This window comes from Platichthys flesus, chromosome 3 (genome assembly GCF_949316205.1).
Source record: "Platichthys flesus chromosome 3, fPlaFle2.1, whole genome shotgun sequence".
NCBI classification, from domain to species: Eukaryota; Metazoa; Chordata; class Actinopteri; order Pleuronectiformes; family Pleuronectidae; genus Platichthys; species Platichthys flesus.
This window is the reverse complement of record NC_084947.1, coordinates 22,166,323-22,186,013: the sequence shown is the minus strand read 5'-3', so window position 1 is coordinate 22,186,013 and position 19,691 is coordinate 22,166,323. Positions and strand designations below refer to the sequence as shown.

The 19,691-nt window shown below is 43.8% G+C and overlaps 1 protein-coding gene across 4 annotated transcripts in view; it reads right to left on the bottom strand.

Moving 5' to 3' along the window:
* The window catches only part of kat6a (K(lysine) acetyltransferase 6A), a 34,451-nt gene extending 23,503 nt beyond the window's left edge, over positions 1-10,948 (bottom strand). For all 4 annotated transcript variants that reach the window (XM_062384674.1, XM_062384675.1, XM_062384676.1 and 1 more), the window contains exons 1-2: positions 10,828-10,948; positions 8,009-9,405 (exon numbers count right to left, since the gene is read on the bottom strand). In XM_062384674.1, the coding sequence (XP_062240658.1) occupies positions 8,009-8,674 (666 nt within the window). In that variant the 5' untranslated portion in view covers positions 8,675-9,405; positions 10,828-10,948. The remainder of the gene's footprint in view (positions 1-8,008; positions 9,406-10,827) is intronic.
* Between the last annotated feature and the right edge of the window lie 8,743 nt (positions 10,949-19,691).

Sequence of the window (19,691 nt, the reverse complement as noted above, 5' to 3'; positions counted from 1 at the left end):
AGGAGAGACATGCAGGTGAGAAGAAAATAGAGCCTTGCTAGTGCTCTCTCCATTTTCTGAAACCATTTTTCACAGTTGAGGATAATATGAAACGGTGATTGTGTACTGGATAATGCTACGAGATTTTACGATGAAAATAGCTGTATTGGCCAACAAAAGAAAGCAACAAAGTCACTGAAGAGAACTGGAAGACAGCAACTAGAAAGAAAGAAAGACGAGGAGGAGAAGGAGGAGGAGGAGAGTATGAAAAAAGGCAAAGCGAGGACAAAAAAGAATCCAGAGTGTAAAAGAGCTAAGGAAATGGGAAAGGTAAGAAATGGGAGAAAATCTGCAGCAGCAGTCCTCCAAGCAGCCTGCGTGCGGCCAACACCTCAATCATTCCTGACGCTTAACCCCTTCCTCTCCAGAAGAGGTAAACTGCTCTCACCATGAGAACGCTCGAGTAAACTAGAGCTGAGAGTGAGCGAGCGAGGGAGCGTCGCCTTTAACACAATCAGACACCTTGTATAGAGATGCGTGTTACAGTGAAGCTTCAGTTACTGGCTGCCACTGTAAATTAATCCACAACAGATACTAAAAAATGAAACGCTAATCCTCCCTCCAAGACAGGGAAATTGGAACAGTGAAACACAATCCTCAAATTCCTCCTAAGAGCTGGTTTTCCTCCCCCTTTCAGGCTTTTCTACCTCCGCCAGCTTCCTCAGCTGGCTGCCAGGTCTGCTCCTGCACTATGACAGCACTCTAGAAATTTCTCACATCTACTGGCTGTTTGAGTTGAGCGTCGACAGGGCCGACATTTCACTAGAAATGTCTGCAGATGTGTGAGTGTCTATTTTAAGCCTGTATGTTCCTCTTTTGGCATGTGCTCTTCTTCTTTTCCCGAACGTAGGCAGGATTCAGGAACAAAATGTTGTTCTGAGCCAAGGACACACCTCGTGGCACCTGTTGGCTACTAGCTGCTTTTACTGGATGGACTTGACATGCCACCTTAAGTCCATAATAACATGTATTACAAGTTACAGGTTCCTCTATAAATACACGCCTAGACACAAACAGGTGGAGGTACAATAGTACGACCCAGCTGACACACCCACCTTTGGTTTATGTTACTTGAGCACAGCAACTGCATATCATGTAGCACTGTGCTCCAGTGTTTACCTAATTCTTCAGTTAATTTTTGAGAAGTTGAAACTAAAAATTGAGGCAATGTTTTCTGAGACCTTCTAAATGCAGGTAATAGGTTACAGAAAACCACTACAGGTAGCCTGACGCCCTTTATATACTGACTTACGTTATCCAAAGACAGAAGACAGAAGACTGAGACGTGAAGAAGAGAACAATAGAGGAAGGACGAAAGGAGACGCAGAAATAGAGACGGAGGAAAGAAAGGATAAAAAGCATTAGGAAACGAGAGAAAGAGGGGAAAGCTTTGCTGTTGTCCTTGTCTCGTCTCAAGTCAAGGATCTCATTAACATGGGAGCCCAATCTCAGCAACACACCCCCACCACCACTACAGATCCTTATGGCGGCCCCCAACTCGAACACAAACTCATTGATCACTGTTACAGGACACACTGCGCAAGCAGAGACAGCGCACAAACACACACGCACTTGTTCCAAAAGTCATTACATGCACTGAGGGATAGCAGTCATGAGACACACCTTGACACGCTATGTTTTCACTTTCACTTAAGAGCACACAAACACAAACGCATGAATGCCCAATTGACAACAGCTAGATCCCTCGAACGCTTGGAATTAACTTGTGTAAATGTGACATCTACAAGAGCCAGAGGAGGACTCTCTGTTGTGCCAGCATGCCCTACCTTCAGCCAAGCATCACCCTCCATTAAAGCTGAGGTTAGCCAGGGAGCACAAAGCTAAATCACTGTATCAAACGGAGCAGGGGCTGGCCACGCTCCAGCCGTCACTTCCACAGCTGCTCAACACATTGGTGGGCTGGTGATGTTGGCCATACGCGAGGCCTCACACAGCTCCTCTTCCCCTGCCAAATGCCATTCACATCAAAGCCACTGGTGGGCTCTTGGTAGGTGCTTGCCCTGGACACCGACACCACTGCTAATGTTGTTTCTATTAAGAGGTGAAGCAGTGTCTCACAGTCCATCGAATGTGTTGCATTTGAGTGTATGCAATGTCTCAATGCACAACTTATAGTTACCAATCAACAGAGCTGGGTTAAAAGAACGATTCTCGGATTAATATCGATCTTAATGATCCGATATTGATTCATATAAAGGAGGAATAGATATTTTAATATATTCCTTTTCTAATAATTGACTCCATTTTAAATAACAGCAGCGGAATGATAGCAAGCTAGCGAGTTACTTCTCTCATCTCATATCTTTGTCTTGAGACGGACGAGACGGAGTTTACACTCAGACACAGACAGGCCCCGCCCACACTCACAGAGCGACACAGACAGTGAAGCAGATATATGAGGGGCAGTGTCGGATAACAACAAAGAGAATGTGTCCCATTTGCTGAAGAACAGTGGCAAAAAAGGTACAAATTCAGGGTTTCCACTACGACCCGCTCTGCACAATGATCAGCGCCCATTCTTCGTGATCAGGGCAGAAGCAGCGGTTGGTTTGTATAGTGCTGGAGTTCCTGTGTCCTCCCTCCACACTCGCACAGCCAGGGCATCAGGGTTAAAGCGACCCTTACGATCTGGATTTAATGATTCAACACCATCGATACACAACTAAACAAATGTGATGTGTCTGTTTGTATGTGAAAAGCAACGAGCAGACACACTCACTACTAGTGGAAACACTAGAATACTAACATAATCATCCCATCCTGTTTACTGAACTGGTAGCTTGATATGTATTAAAGAGTAAGTTATACTTATTGTGTTGGTTATGTGGTTTATTTTATTTATGTTTGTTCAAAGGTTAGACTATTCTTAAGAATTAAGAGAAGTTAATTGCTCTTTGTAAGCATAACTTATTATGCTATAATATATCATTGGCCATGATTTTTTTTTATGACTGAATATGCCATACTGAATCGATATTGAATCTAATCAGATCGACTTGGGAAATCAGTGGTGATACCCAGCCTTATTGAACTTCTTCACAAATGCAAAGACACAGACATAAATAGAGGAGTCTATAGTGTTTCTCGTGCTTGAACACTTAAAGAACCAGTACAAAGACTGTTGATTTGAAATGAGCTATGTAACTTGAACATGTGTGGGAGGATAGTCTGAAGACACATGGCACAAACAGAAGCAACACTCCAACAATGTGTTTTGACAACAGCTGGCAGCACTGACAGCTTCACTTTACATCACTAACAGGCTATTAGCAAATTAAACAGAGAAACCATATTTTCAAGTCTCTGCACCATGAATAAAGCTGAAAGTTGCCTTGATTTCAGCAACAGTTGCTCCTTTCTGCAGTGATTTCATTTCTGCATGGTCTGCAGACACGATGACCATCTTCGATCAAGTTTCCCCTCAGCTCTTTAATAAAAACCAAAATATGACCACACTGCAGACTGAAAAATTGCTGTCAATGCCTTTGCCTCGATTTCATTGATGCCAAATGAGACAATGTTGCATGCTGCGCCTGAAAGACTGCTGCCAACTGTGGTCGATGTTAGACAGTATTTACTTTGGGTTTTTCTAAGCACGGCAATCAAAACACACATCTAATAAAAAAAAATGGAAATGGTAATACTGGGGCTGTCACTTTTAGTTGAACTTCAAAATTTAAGTGGAATGTGGAATATTCTAACTGTAATAACCTGTTCAGCTTCAGAACATCACAATAGAGCAGAAAGTGCTCACTATCATCTTGACCCCTTGACCCATCAGATAAGTAAGCCATTAATGTTACAGTGGTTGGCTATACAAATGGAAGATACTGGCAAACAAACCTGTCCTGAGCAAACAAACATAGCAAAGCATCCGAGAAGCGCTGTGTTGAAGTGTTTTTTCTTTACAGCGTATACGGTAAAGTAACAAACAAAGGTAAGACAGTTTGTTGAATTTGTACAAAGATCTAACTTTACAACAACACCAAATCTGCAGGCTCACCTGTTGAATTTTCCACCAAAGAGGAGGTGGCACCACAGATGAGCTGAGCAACGGCAAACTTATTTGAGTGCCTGGTGGCGAAAATGTGAGAAGTATCTGCATAGCTATTTACAAAAACATGGAAAACTGAGAAAAATCAAGGGAAGATTTGTTAAGATATAGGGCTGCAAGTATTAAATGTTTTTCTGGTGCTTTAACCACCAGATTAACTGAATATGATGGTGATTAAAAGAATATTTGGCATTAAAATGTTCAGCCCAACTGTTGCAGTTCTTTTGGGATTATTTTGGACTGACCCTTTAAATAAAGGCTCAACAGTATTCCAATCTCTCTGCTGGTGTGTAGTTTACCACTAAATGGCAAGTAAGAACTGAGCTTGTGGTGGCAGCGCAGTTTGAGGTTACAGCTGGTGTGATCAGAGTGGAGCCCGGCTTTTTTGACTTTAGGAACTAATAATGGGTCAACTGAGGCCAGGGCTCTGACAAAATGGAAACAATGAATGCTAGTGTCAAGGAAATGGGGCGGCAGAAATGACAAGTTATACAAGTTTCCCCTCCTCCTTTAAAAAATGGATCAATCCCTAATCTCAAATTCAAGAAAAGTTAACAATAGAGTCAAGGGAGTCCATTTCATGGTTTCAAACTTGAGTCATTCTCCCAGCATTCCTGTGGTGTAGTACTATAACCCTAGGATTGTTTCCCTTCATCAAGCAAAGGCACAAAATCCTCTCCTGTGACTACATAACATGATGGAGCAGCAAGGAGCAGAGGATACAGAAACAAATGAAGAAGCAGGTTGGACCCAAGGCAGATAATCGATGTCTGGGGACATTTTGTATTCACGATCCCCTAAGTGATGATACATGATGCCTTCACCTTGAGCAAACACAAGCAGAGCGGCAGATGTGTGTGATGTTATCCAGACAGGTGGGAGTCGATTTAATACTGGCTAAAAGGAATGAATTACAGTGGATAAATATCTCCATTACGGATCATAATAAGCAATACGTACTGCAGCAGCTATACACCTACTACCAGCAGACGGACCATTAGCTGCATGATGCTGTCATTAGCCAATCCTGTTAGAGGGTCAGTGGGATGTTTTGGAGGGAAATCACCATGACATTTGTTTTACATCACCACAACATGGTGCGTGTTTGTGTAATTAAGAAGTCAGTTTTTTCGTGCATCCTTGTCATGACACTGTACGTCGACATCGAGAACTCTGGTTCACCCCACTCCAGCTGCTGAGGAGAGGGCAACTGCAGGGCAGGGAGATGGCTCATGTCTATTATGACAGAAGGAGCAGCATTCACGCTCGTGCACACACTTGCAGACGACTAAATACGTATACGGATATACACACAAAGGCTCGGCATCAAGCCCATCCCACCTAATGGCTGTATCCTCATACAGCTAACGGGTGCTTAGGGAGGCAATGACGTTTGCCATCTATATATCCATGACCCCTGGTTGACTTCGCTCCCCCATTCAACTCCCCCTTCATGACCTGGCAATGGTACCCTATGAGGGTGAGAGGGGAGAGACAGAAATAGGTTCTGTGATCCCGTTTGAATGGAGCGCAATGACATAAACATCAGTGTGTTGAGAACACAAATCTCCCTGCCAATGGGGTCAAAGCCCGTGCTTATCCATTTGTTTTCATTCACACACTGTATCTCCCCCTTTCCTCTGGAAATCTTAACTGTTAGCAATCATGCAGAGCAATACGGCAATGATGCGCCATTGATAAGTGAACTGAACAGACGGGGGAGATCAGGCAAAACCCTTCTCCGTCTTCCTTGCGCACAATCTCCATCTCTTTGATGCATGTGTCACTTGCACAGGCACAGAATAGCATGTGCTTCAAGAACACACCAAAGTGTAAAACACACCTGAGTGAGCAGCAATAAGGTTGAATCCTCTGGAGAGACATCACAAGAAGGAGCAGAGAAGAGTGAAAATGGCTTGTGTGAAAGCCAGATACAAATGTCAACTTCCTCACTGCTGCAGCAGATTTTCTATGGTCTGTGAGGAGCCTCAAAAACAAACACTTTTTTACCTCATACATGCATTCATAATCTTAGATTAGGGCAATATGGAGGAATTTACAGGAGAATCACAAAAATTAGCTTTCTGCCCATTTGCTTTGAATTTTGGGATTTGATGAGAGCTTTCATGCTCACCTTTTTAAAAGCATAGCAAGCTTGACAACAAGTCGTCAATTATTTTGTTGAAGTTTTTATTTAACTAATATGGAGAAGCCAGCCAGTCATTAGCTGAGCAACTAGAGGAGGAAGTGGCTGATCTCTGTTTGTCTTAATAGGTGGACCATCTGCAGCCAAGCAGGTCACTGTGTTAGGCAGACCCCATGTGACTTCAGCCTGCTCTCTAGGCTAATCCTACCCTACTGTGTATGTGTGTGTGTGTCTTTAACAGATAGCTCTGCGGCTAAAAAGACATGACCACACAGGGGCCAGATAAGCCAGTAGCCAGTCAAAACAGTGTTTAGGACGAGTCTCCTGTCCTACTGACTGTCTGATAACCTGGGTGACATATGACCTGAAGATGGACCAAACGGTTGGCAGATATATTAGATGCATAGTTCTAACAGGCTTGTAGAAATACATTATTGTAGGTGTGTGTGTGTGTGTGTGTGGTCTCAAGTCAGGATATGTGTAGTTTGTGGTTAGGACTGTGCTTCCTTCTTTGTGTGCAGCAATAAGTTGTGCGTGTGTGTGTGTGTGCGTGTGTGTGTGTGTGCGTGCGTGTGTCTGTGAATGAACATGTCCCTGGCCCTTACAACCAGAGGTTAGCAGGCGGCTGCGCTCTGTGATCAAGTTACAAAAGTGGGTGTGTTCCTGCTCTCTTCTGTCGCCTGCATGTCTGCCTCTCCCTCTTTCTCTCTCTAACTCATGCTGTCTCTCACTCTCTTCTCCCTCTAGGTCTCTGCTGCTCTCTCACTTTCTGGAAACAGAGGTCTGAAGCTTGCGTCATCCAGGCCTCTTCCTCTGGCAGCCCTACACGCCACCTCTCACTCGCTTGTCTGTGCTCCTCCCTTTCCCTCTCTTTATATCTGTCATTGTTTCTGTCTTTCTTTATATCTTTCTTACTTTCGCCCATCTCTTGACAGCTACTGACAGGGAGCAGCCCAGCAGCTGGTACAGACTCCCTGCAGGAGGCTAGAAGCCATGTGACTCTCTCCCCTGACCTACTCCTCATCCACTGCTAAAAACTGGTCCACCAGCCTCCCACCCAGCATCACTCTGGCATTGCTTAGCTGGACCATAGCACTCACACATGCGATGTAAACCAGCTTCAATGATGTCTAACCTGCATCCTGGCCTGTCTTCCAAAAACACACATTGATAGCATAATAAACACACTGCAATTTGTGGAGAGATGCTCACACTGGTATGTGCCTGATCTTACAGCTGCTGCCCAGCTCTTCTCAGCTACTTCTAAAAGTAGTAATATGCCCACTGTAAACCACAACACCATATGCCAGATGAAAACGTCCAACTGACAGCCACGTATATTAAGACCTTAATGTTCTATAGGAAATTATGGCCTTGTAGGGCCAATTAGACATGCAGCACTTATTACGCAAGTTGAATGTATGTGGTGTTTTCTGCGAAAGGAGCCAGGAAGCATTGTTTTCTATATTTATCACACATCCATTCAATATCTCTCCATCGCTCCAAACTTTTTGGACTGGAGGGAATGCCAGCTTTTTGGCACAATAACAAGGCAGCTACAGTTGTTGGTTCAGCGGGAAATCAGTGATCTCATCGGACATGTCTGACACTGCATGACCAAAGAGTTTGACACCTGATTACTTTTTTACATGTTTATTATATATATATGCAAACTTTTGTTTTCAACAAAGATCATTAAAAAGTTGATCAAATGGGCTCAATTTAATGTTTGTGTGCAAAGACATTACCTTGTCTTTCTCATGAGGCATCAACCGTACAGGTGGTAGTGATCCCAGTGACACTTTTCCTGTCCCATCATCCTGGGAGCTGCTGCGGCTGACGAGCTGGAACATTGGACCCTGCTTAACCACACGTCCATGGGCCACTGCCCTTTTCAAGGCCACCCTCAGGTGCTGGTGGAAGAGGCCAGGCCCCATGGAGCCGCTGCCCGACAAGTAGGCCGCCACATCAGCCTGGCACTTAAGAAAGCGCTCAATGTTCTTTAAGCTGGAGCCACCAGGCTCATGGAGACCCTCCAGCGCCCGCTTGATCAGCTTGTTCCAGTCGAGTCCCGGTTTCTTCCCCGAGTGGGAGTGAGAGCTACCACAGCCACTACTGCTGCCACCTCCCCCACCTCTTTCAGAGCTGCCCCCACCTTTAGACTTTGGCAGAGCCAAGCGTCCAGGGTTATCAGGGTCCTTGTAGGAGTTTAGACCTTTGTTCGTGACCTTTAGGATTGTTCCATCCTTGACACTGAGCTCTAACTGCTCTAGAATCGTTTTGCGGTCAAGACCATGGACCATGGAGACAGCATTGCAAATGCGCTCCTCTGACGGTCGCTGCTTCTGCTTCTTTACCTTCTTGATGGCCTCTAGGATCCATTGGGTGTACATCGGGTTTGCCAGTTTCACCATGGCTGCAGCCTGGGTAGGTGCAGAGGCCTAGTGGCCTTACTGCAATGGCCGCTGACAGACAATAGGGACGTAAGGCGAGGAAATACCTGGCCTGCGCCGTAGCGCCGCCTCCTCCTCTTTGCCCTCTGCCTGCTTACTATCCCTTATCCTGGGGTCGAACAGAAAGTCCCTCAGAAGCTGAGTATGAGCAGCCCGGATGGGAGCAGCTAACCATAGCACAAACCCCACTGAACCACGCTTCCACCCGGTAAAGTCACGTTCACCCTCCACCCACTCCCAACAAGGCGACGGTCCTTGGCGAGAGGCAGGGGGCGTGGAGGAAGTAAAAGGTCTATTAGCAACTTGAACTCCAACAGTACACAGAGAAATGTATAGTAGATCTTTAAAAGGGGTGTTCAGAAATAAAAAGTTGTCAACACCTGTTCAGTCCGCTTTGGGCTGCTGTTAAATTATCAAGTTCTCAAAGTGTGTAGTGAAAGATGCTCATCTTCTCCGAGACATGGAATTAGTGTTTCAATGATAATGGCGAGGGCGATACAGTAAAAATGTTTCCTGCGAATAGTGACGATCCATGAGATGTTGATTCACGTTCCCTCCTCTTCCACTTGTTCTTTGCTTCTTTACCAGCAGCACTGGACTTCTCAGCTCTTGGATGGAACAGATATCTCACCCTAGGGAGCAGCCAGGGCTGATCACCTTCATGCCTATTGCACCACGGTAGCTGACAAATCCTGCAGAAAACACACAAGAAAAGAGGTTGGTGAAAAGTTGCAGATAAAAGTGGAAGTACAGCAACAAAGTTCAGGCTTAGGTCAGAGAACCTAAGAGGGTGCATGCTTTTGAGGAAATCTGCTACAGTGTCCTCACACAGATCCACAAAAAAGGCTATGCCCGCCTTACGAAGCAACCTGAGGCTTCGGCATGCACTACTATCATAAATGAATACAATGAAGAGGAGCAAACAATCTTATCAACACATGTTACCACTAAATAGCTGGCTTGTCTGATTAGTGTGTAACCATGCTTAATTTCCTATTACAGTAATATAACTGTACTATCACAACCACAGCCAGTATGGCATAATACTGTCAACAAACAAGTTTGACCAGAAGCTGTGGTTACTACTAGAAATTGTATATACATGCCACAATATGACGGAAACGATGAGAAACAAAAGAGTAAACAAAACATCTTCCTCAAAACTGCACTAGCAGGTTGACTATGGGGCTAGTTGGGTTGCTAACGTAAACATGATGCAGTCAAAACACAGACTGTTAGCAAACATTAGCAGCGACGCTGGCTAAAAAATTAAGCAGACGTAAGTGTCACATCCCCAGACTGTTTCCTGCTGCTGTTTACTGTCACTGATGTGATATGAAGCCGCCAAGTGTCCGACAACAAGCCTTCCCGCTTACTGCTGTTGTTTCGCAAGCTAACGATACATGCTAGCCACCGAGCTAACGTTGCGATTATGTTACTTACGTTACTTGCTAACCCGAAATGTAAACATCATGAAACTATAGGTTAGACGGCGCCTCTGCACTGAAAAACACACTATTCCCTCCTTCCCCCCCAAAAAACGGGACAATGCCGAGCACCACGGCTCAGCGAACAGGGCCAATAATATGATTTTGAATGACATTCAGATATTAACCTGAATTCGCGGCCTTGAAAAAAAAGGCACAATGCAACTTGCAGACGGCCATCTCTGCTAGCGGGCAAGTGCGAGACCGAAGCGGAGGTAGCGGCGAGTTCCGCAGCATTACGCGCTCTGCGGCGCCCTCCACAGCCCCCGGTGCGGGTGAGCAGCCCGTGTCCGCTCAGAGGCGTCCCTGCAAGCGGACACCACCACGCCGACTTCCTCCCTCCGCCAACCGCCCTCCCACGTAACGCTACAGCCCGCGATGCGCTTAAGACAAGGCCGCTGGAACGAAGTAGCTAGGCCTCGGCTTCCCCCCTCTCAGAGCCCCCCACCCACCTCGGCTATCATCCTCCTCTCCGTACCCCTCTCTTCCTCCACCTCTCGCGGTTCCCCATCAGAAAGCCCGAGCTGGTCCGGTTCTGGTTTGCCGAGGGAACCTCGGCAAAAAGCGGGCCGTGTGAGAAATAAAAAGCCCTCACTCCCTCTCCGTCCGGCTTCCGCTTCTACTCACCGGGATATCGTGACGAGCCGCCGAGGAGAAGGTGCCAAAACCGTGCGAAACGGAGACAACAACAAGCCTAAAAATGCAGCCAGAGACCAGGGGCTCTAGAGCCGACGCCATCTTTGAGTGAAACAGGAGCACGGCTGGTGGGGGAGGGGGGAACACCGAACCGTCAGGCTGGGCCAAGGGAGCGTCTGCATGGTGCGGGGCGAAGAGCCAGGGGAAGGGGGAGATTCACTGCAAGGCGCGGGGGGCGGCGGCGTGCTGTTGCTATGAGAGGGGTGTGGATACTGCTTGAGGACATGAGATGGAATAAAAGGACAGATGGTGATGGAGGGAGAGAGAGAGGGAGCAGAGGTGTTCTCACTGTCTCTGCTGTGCTACAGCCACATGAGGGAGATGCAAGGGAGCGTCTGCATTTTGCCAAACAGTTGTTAATAATAATAAAAAAAACACCGAAGCCAATGAGCATGCCTTAACGTTAGAGGGTATTTAAAGATCAAAGCAGACATGCATCCTTACTGCAGTCTATGGTAGCTGCTGAAGTTGCCACACAGATCCAGTGCTGGTGATCAGACGCTGGTGTGGAGCTATTACACCACATGATAAAGCGTGTTAGTATGTGCCTATGCAGAATAGTGTGCTGATGCATTGCTCTCCAGACTGTGAAACAGAGCATTATCCTCTCCCACCAAAGAAAGTGATTATGTAAACTGTCTGCAGCTGATCCACTTTGTTACATTTCATTACATGACAGTTGAGTCGAACACCTTCTCTTCATAATTTACTGCCCGAAAGCAGGGATTTTTCTAAGCAACATAAATTACAGCATCTGGTGACAGATGGAGGCAACATAATGTAAAGGTGTCACTCGCTGTGTGCATGTGAAACTGCAGCATGCTCCATTTAAATGTGATTGGCTCCAGAGTACGCACAAGTAGTTGATACGTTTAGTCCTAATGTGTTGTAGAGAATTAAGACTACAGCTTAAAAAAAAGAGAGACTATTAATCATAGCTCAGAACACACAGCCCAGATGTGGCACCTCTGGCCATCTTGTGACCCTGACACAACAGAAAGTGGCCAACGCGGTAAATGGTTAATATGGCCAAAATAGCACAAAACAACTCGGCCCACCCTTGGTTGACATGTGGTATTACCATTTGTTTACTTGTGGCCCCGATCTGGCAAAGAGGAGCAGAGCACCCAACTGCCATCATTCCACGTTGTATGTGGGCTGAATGACAACGTGGCAGTGTGAGCCAGATCTGGGCCCAAACTATTTTGCTATTTGGGAGGGGTCGAGTATAACATATTGCGGCGTAACTTATGAATCTTTATTTGAGAACTTTGAACAGCTTAAGTACAGTCTTCTTATTATTCATAAGAAAAACAATCTATAAAGGGAAACTGATTTCGCTGCTTCAGTTTTATGATCATAGTGATACAGAGGCACTTGGGTTGGAAATCTGGCAGCAATCTTCCTTTTCTATTACAGCCTAATGTTGAAAGCTCCCAGGGTGGAAATTAAATTATCTGCTGCTTTGTGTAAAATGTTGTGTACAGCAGTCCTCAGAGACAGATTATGGAGTGTCTTATAGGAAGCAATTAGACCTGAGGTTTTCCCATGTTAGAGGTGTCTTGTGAGAGGTGGAGTCGCTGTCAGTGCGCTGGTGATCAAATAAAACCAGTAAGGTCACACTGTAGTTGCTGTTTATCTTGTCCTTCTTCTGGGACAGATAAATCACATTCCAACGACAAGGCACTAATTTCAATTAATGATGGTGTTATTACACAGATAAATAGTGTGAAGTGTTAACACATGAACGGCCATTAGGGCGCCTCCTGAGGACTCACGTATCACATTAGTGTGTACAGTAGTCCAGCCAACAGATGGACAATACTCAGGGGAAGATTGCACAACATCTACTGTTCCCGGCTATGAATAAATAATGTCGTGTAGCATGATCCACGACAGAGACCATTTTCGCCAATACACAACAGAAATAAACTAAAACATGGATGGGGTGGAGGTGTCTAGAGTAATTTTACAGTTATTTTGGTAAGATCATATTGATATTCATCATATCAATTTAAATACCAATTTACACAAATCTTTGATTTGTACAATATTAAGGTGAATTAAAAATGAATATGGGCTAACAGATACAGAATACACAATCATGTAAACTATAAAAGTCATGTAAATACACTCAAGTTATATCAACTTACTAGAACATAAACCTCTAGGGAATAAATGACAAATTGATTGACAGGAAACGGGAAACACTTCTGAAAACGGATTCATTGTTTGTATGTGTAGTTCAAGATATTGAGAAAGACACTTATTTGCTTTCTCTTTAAATGGTATATGAGAATATTAATACAACTCTCATGTCTGTCTGTTTGATATGGAGCTACAGCCAATACCTGTGTATCTTACTGAAAACACTAAAATTGGCAGAAGCCTCTTAGCATGGCTAAATCCTCACAAATTAAAATGTTATATCTTGTTTGTTTAATAGAGGCAGGAGAAGTGACTCCCTGAGACGTGGTGGCCATCATAAGGTTGCCAGGTAACCAGTAAGTTGAAGTCCACCCCTATGCAAGAAGTATTCAGCTATCTACAATTTATAATGCGTTTAACAACATGTCATAATCAAACATTATAAGCAGTTCTGAAGAGTTTTGAGTTGTTTTTTGAGTTGGGCTGGTAAGTGGACTTTGTGAATGCTATCAAGCTTTTCATCTAATTCTTTGACAGAAAGTGAATATGAGCATTTATCAAAACGTCAAACTAAATAAATCAATTTACGAAGTAAAAACGTCAACAATTCTTCAGGTGAAAGTGGAAGAATTTTCCTTTTCTTCAATGCAAACTTTTAAGACTTTAGGTAAAAAAAAAGTCACCTTGGACCCTAAAAAGCTGTGGCAGATATTTAAACTGCTTTTTAACAGACCAAACAACTTTTCGACTCATCAAAGAAATATATGATGGATTGATTGATGAAGAAAAATGACATGTTTGCTTCTATAAACGCTAACGTTTGTGTAAAAATGCTATATGTAGCAATCTTATAACATCAATTCTAATTTTAGTGGTTTTCCAAATAGGAGTTTCTGGTTGTTAATGTTATTAAAAAACTAAACGTTAGCCTTATGTTATACCCCCAGCCACAAATGGATGTTTTGGTATGAGACCCCTGGTTTGTATTCTGTCTTCAGTGGAGAAAAGGAGACTAGTAATCCTTAGCTTCCTTTCATCCCCTTAATCCCTCCGTTTTTTGGGGGATTTCCATTCTCTGTGCATCCACCTGCTAGGGGCCCCGAGCCCCCAGCAAGCTGCACCAGTGTCCACCTGCCCCCCCTGCCTCACCCCCTCCCTTCTCTGACACACATGAACACACACATCCTGTCCACCTGATGCACAGCGGCACCTCTTGCTCTCCAGGCCTTTCTGCTGGCTTCCCCTCGCCTTCACTTTTTTCTTGCCTCCGTTTTAAAAGCTGGAACTTTGCCAAGGCAAATAAACTTAGGGCATCTCTTTCAGTCTTAGAAAAGAACATTTCACGCTTAATTACCATGCTTGTTGTGTAGATGTTTTTTTTTTTGTTACCAGGTTTTAATTGTGACAATTTCTCCAGTCTGTAAAAAGGATTCTTTTTATTCTAAACCCTCCTGTGGTTAGATGTCACGTCCCCTATTGTGAAATGGACTTAAAATAGGACCTGATTGATTGTCTGTTTAGTTTCAGTAAATGAGGATGTTTATATATTGAGTCCAGCTGAGGGGACATTTATTTTCCAAGTAAACATGGTCACTGGACACATGACTAATTTAATTGACACCCAAAGTGAAACCTTGGCTGGTAGAGCAGTGGAAACGTCAGGTGAATATACGGTGAATTGATGAGACTTGAAGAATCGGACATTATCATAAGCAGGTTTGGAAGTGACTGGGCTGGAAGCCCAAAAAAAGGAGCTTCATCCTCCCTGGCTGTCTTTAACTTTGCCTTGATAAAATGCATAGATTTGAATATTAAGTGCAGCTGTGAGTAAGCTGCAGTCAATCTGTGCCACCACCCTGCACACCATTTTGCTGAGTTCCTGTTATTTTTCTTTTTCGGGTGATGGCTGGAGTGCTGTGCTCAGATAGCCAGCCACTGTCCAAGGCTGCTTTTTTGACCGTGTGAAACTAGCAGGCTTCCTGCTGTGTCTGGCTCATAGCCAAGTCCCCAAACCCTAACCCCCCCACTACCACCACCACCACCATCCCATCCCAAACCCCTCCCAGCCTAAAAAGCTGAAACACACAAACGGAAATTTCCAGGGTCCTGTGCGCCCAAGAGCATGCCCCCACCCGTCCAGTAACCCCCCCCACCACCACCACTCAATTGCCTCCTCCCTCCCTGTGGCCCCTGCTCGCTCCCCTCCCTTAAATCCAAAGGGACGGAGAGCAGCTGGAAGGTGAAGTGCAGCTTGTGGGCGCTGAGCTGAAAGTCAGACCAGACACCTCTCATTCTCCTGCTGTCTGAAACCTCTCAGAAAACATCATCTCTTTGACTTGAACTGGCGAGTGCCACAGAGTACACTTGTACGCCCGGCATTAGCAGTAGTTGAACAACTCTGTTTGACAAATCAATTGTCCTGCTGTGGTTGGCAGTCGCTGTAAGTGTATGTACACTTCAAGCAAGGACCTCTGACAAGGCCATTAACATGCACAAATGGCTGTGACTTAAACTCTATTAAGAGCAGCAGAGGAGGAAAAAGTCACGGTAATAAATGCTGCTGAAGCAAGAAAACCCCTGACACATCTTTTTCCTAATTCTCTTACTCTTAAAGGGAGGAGTCATAAGGGAGCCATTTAATCTGGTGGGTTTATCGAAATCACGACTCAAGAGGGACCTGAGAACAGAAAACTTTCATGGTCGGACAAGCATGCAATCAGCATACAAACAAACTAACATCAAACAGTGAAACGTTCAAACGGTCAAGTTTAGTAGCATTTGCAGTTTATCCCAGTTTATGCAGTTCGCTACTAATATGTTACACTGTCTATGTTCCGTCCACGCAAAAAAGCCCAAGTTTAAAGCACATTATTCACAATTTTACTGGAGATTTCGTGCTAAACTATTTTGGTCAGCAAACTGAGCCAGGATAGCAGTTTCCATTCGTAATGCTAAACTATTTATTGACTGTACAGATATGAGAAAGATATCAGATATTTTTGCCAAAATGTTCTTTTTCCTTTAACTCTACACACAAAACACCTTTAGTTTTTTAGTTGAGGACCAAATCTATTTAGAATGACAGTCTGTGGTCAAATTCCAATGTGTTTGTAACGCTCGGAAAAAGTTAGATGGTTACAATTTAAATCTGTTATGGCAGACTCGTAAGTGACCCGGGTAGATTCAGAGAATATAATGGTGGTCTTATCTGTCACTGAAACAAATCAATAATCAATAGGGATAAATGGGAATCATTAGAGTTACACTGATGTCTTAGTGACAGCCAGGAAGAAATACAATTGTATCATCTGCATAAAGATTGACACTGACATACTCATTACAGCGAATTCATATATAATTTGTTATAACTGTACGTGTCTTCTAAACGTTCAATTTAACCTGAATATACTGACTAAATGCAAAAAAGAACACCAACGAACCAGACAAGTTCTGACAGTGGAGTAGAAAGCATTGAGTGCACATACATTCAAAATACTGTACTTGATTAAAAAGAAAGTGGAACCAATAAAGGTGCGATGTGGGATAACCTAAAGATATGGGGAAGAGATTAACTAGACAACAGTGATTTCCACGGCCTTGCCCTTTAGCTTCTATTTGTTCTGGAGGGTTTGCCGTGTTCACACTGGTTAAACAGCATCAAGCCAGTTTTTCCTGAGAGTGAAAAAGTTCATCTGTGACCACACAACTTCAGCACAGATGATTTTTTGTTGTTGTTGCTTTCACAGAAAAAATCCAGAGAAAATATATCACATGATGCCTTGTTTGACTGTTTGGTATTCAGACCTCCCACATCACAGGCTCCTTCCCAAGTCCAAGCCTCGCAGTCTTGAAGTAGAGCAGCTCTGCAGTGTTTGCAGAGCAGGATGCACCACAGACAACAATACAGCCTCCAAGACTCTCTCACACACACGCATTCCTGTGGGCATGGTGTTTATGGGGGGGGGGGGGGGGGGGGGGGACTTAACCTCTAGAGCTCGGCAGGCTTTGTTTAAGTCTCCCATACACCCCCCCCCCCCCACACACAACCACCACCTTTTTTTTTTAAACCAAGCACTCATTTACTTATACAACAAGCTTTTTCTTACATTAGAACATAAAGACCATAATGAATTCCATTAAGAAGCAGGAGAGAGATTTATGTCAGAAAGGATATGTTGGATAATGGGCGAGTGAACAAAAATGATATGAATCCTTGATTTCATCAATATGAGCCTGGCAATCTACATTAAAGCCCCTCATATTGCAGTCATTTATATGAATGATACCACTTTCACATTACTGCAGGGTAATGAAGGCAAAAAGTGTACGTTCCCATGAGTGATGAGCCCTCCACGCTCGTCCTGAATTGCATTACAGAGGCTGTAATAATCAGCGTTGTCATTACGTAAACTGTGGTGAATCAGTAACTCATTCAATATGCTCCCTAATTGAATAATTTGATTCTTGTCTGTGTAAAGATATGCATGTTTGCCTTCCCCTGTGCGAACAAGAAGCAACAGATGGAGCGTGTTATGTAATGATATTGATGTAAATGAAAGATTCACAGATTATCCTGAGAGAAGTGTAACAATGTGACATGCTTATATGCATCACGCTGAACGTGATAAACACCTGCAGTGCTTTTGGATAACAGTATCTATGGGCCAGGTGACAATGACAGAGGCCTTGCTGGGTTTCTCATATGGAAAAAGACAACTGAACCTGCTGCTGAGAGCGATGATTATATCAAGTCTCATCCATCCAGGTTTTCCTCCTGCATGTTTTCTGCCTGGAAACAGGCATGCACAGGGGAGGAGTATTGAGTAAACTCATGTCAAATCAGATTTTCTGCCTATTTATGTGCAGAATACATAAGCACTGTCATTACCCACTTTACAGTCTGACATAAATCTTAAGGGGGAAATGTCTTAATTGACTTTTAGTTGTATAGATGGTTGGTTACCCACTTAACAGTGTTTCATAGGTAAATCTTTCATTTTTATACAGTTAAAAAATGACACAGTCTACATGCACACTGGTCCAAAAGTTAATGTCAGTATATAAATACCAATAACATATATTTATATTATATTTCTATAATGAGATTTGGTTGCATCGTCAGTTAATTGGTTGGGGCCTCCTCCGCATTTCCAAGAAATGGTGTAAAAACATTCATGGTCCCTTGATGAATGCCACTGACTTTGTTGATCTCTTATTTCCTCCCCTACTTCGACAACACGGTCTTGACTGAACTGTCCAGTATTGTTAAACGGATTGTCAAGGAATTTGAATGAACTGTAGTGACTTTGGTGGTCTCCTGATTTAAATTTTCACACTTGCTGCATATGGGGATCCACAGGCATGGCAACGTGCAGCGCACTATAAGTACCTGGAGGATGAAAGAAACTGAATAAAAAGCATTGGATTCTCCAAATGGTTGCTGTGTTGGCTGAAGCATCGACAATAGTTTGAATTTAGTCAGGTAATCATGGAAACATCGGTTTCATTGCGCATCCATGTATTTTGGGGGGAGCTTTGACGAGAGGGCTGTTGGGGCGGGGGGGATTGGTTGCATATAGTCACTGCTCTTTCTATATTTTCCTGGCCTAAAGAAGTCGGTGGATAGTTTGGCAGCCGACGATCGAGGTCACTTGTTGCAACATCATTAATTCCAGTGAGTGCACATTGGCTGTGTTTGACAACACTATCTTGACAAACTTCACACACTACACCAGTGAGCATACTGTTTAATACATGTAAGTTCACTGACTCTATGATTCGATTTGAGAAACAGACAAGAGCCAACAACCATGGTGAAGGCTCAAAGGCTAAGACTGCACTTAGGCAGAGTGGTGCATTGAGCTAATGATGGTGAAAGATGAAAACTCTGGGAATCAAAAGTTAGCTCTGAACTTGACTAACATCCCTTCTCTTAGGAAAGCAAATGTGAAAAAAATTGTATTTAATAAAATTAATCTGTTATTATGTTTAAGCTTTTATTGAACGCTGGTGTCAACATTCCAAAATTACTCAACACAAAAAAAATTGGAGAAAAAGCTTCAGACCTGTGGGTCAACCATGGGAGCGGCAGGCTGACTAGTACCTCCTGTACCTGACCAGTCTGACTGAGAGGACAGACGAGGTTCACTTAGATACTTCCCATCCACTTCCAGCAGAGCTCCAGTCAGTCCCTTCCCGTCAGAGGCAGATATACCCTGATAGGAGAACAAGCTAAACTCACTTATTCCCATGGCAATAACTCAATTACAGAAGATGTGGTGGCCATGACGAGTGAGAGGCAATGCTTGGAGCAGGGGATGAGAAATACAATGGACTATCGGATGTGAATACATGGATACATTGGCATGTGCAGTATATTACCCACTATTTATTCTGATTATAATCCTTGGTGTACAGTTATTGATGTGCACTTTAAACGTCTGCCTGGACACTGATGATATTAACAATGGCTGCTTGATCATTGTGGTTTCTGTGTCTTTCAATGGTTTACTGTCGGCTGTATTTTCAGGTATATGGTTATTGTTATACACTTTAAATGGCTGCCTGGAGTAGGGTAGTATTTATGGTGGCTGTTATATATGATTTGTATTGTTGTTTCTGTTTATTTGATGTTTATTTGAATGTCC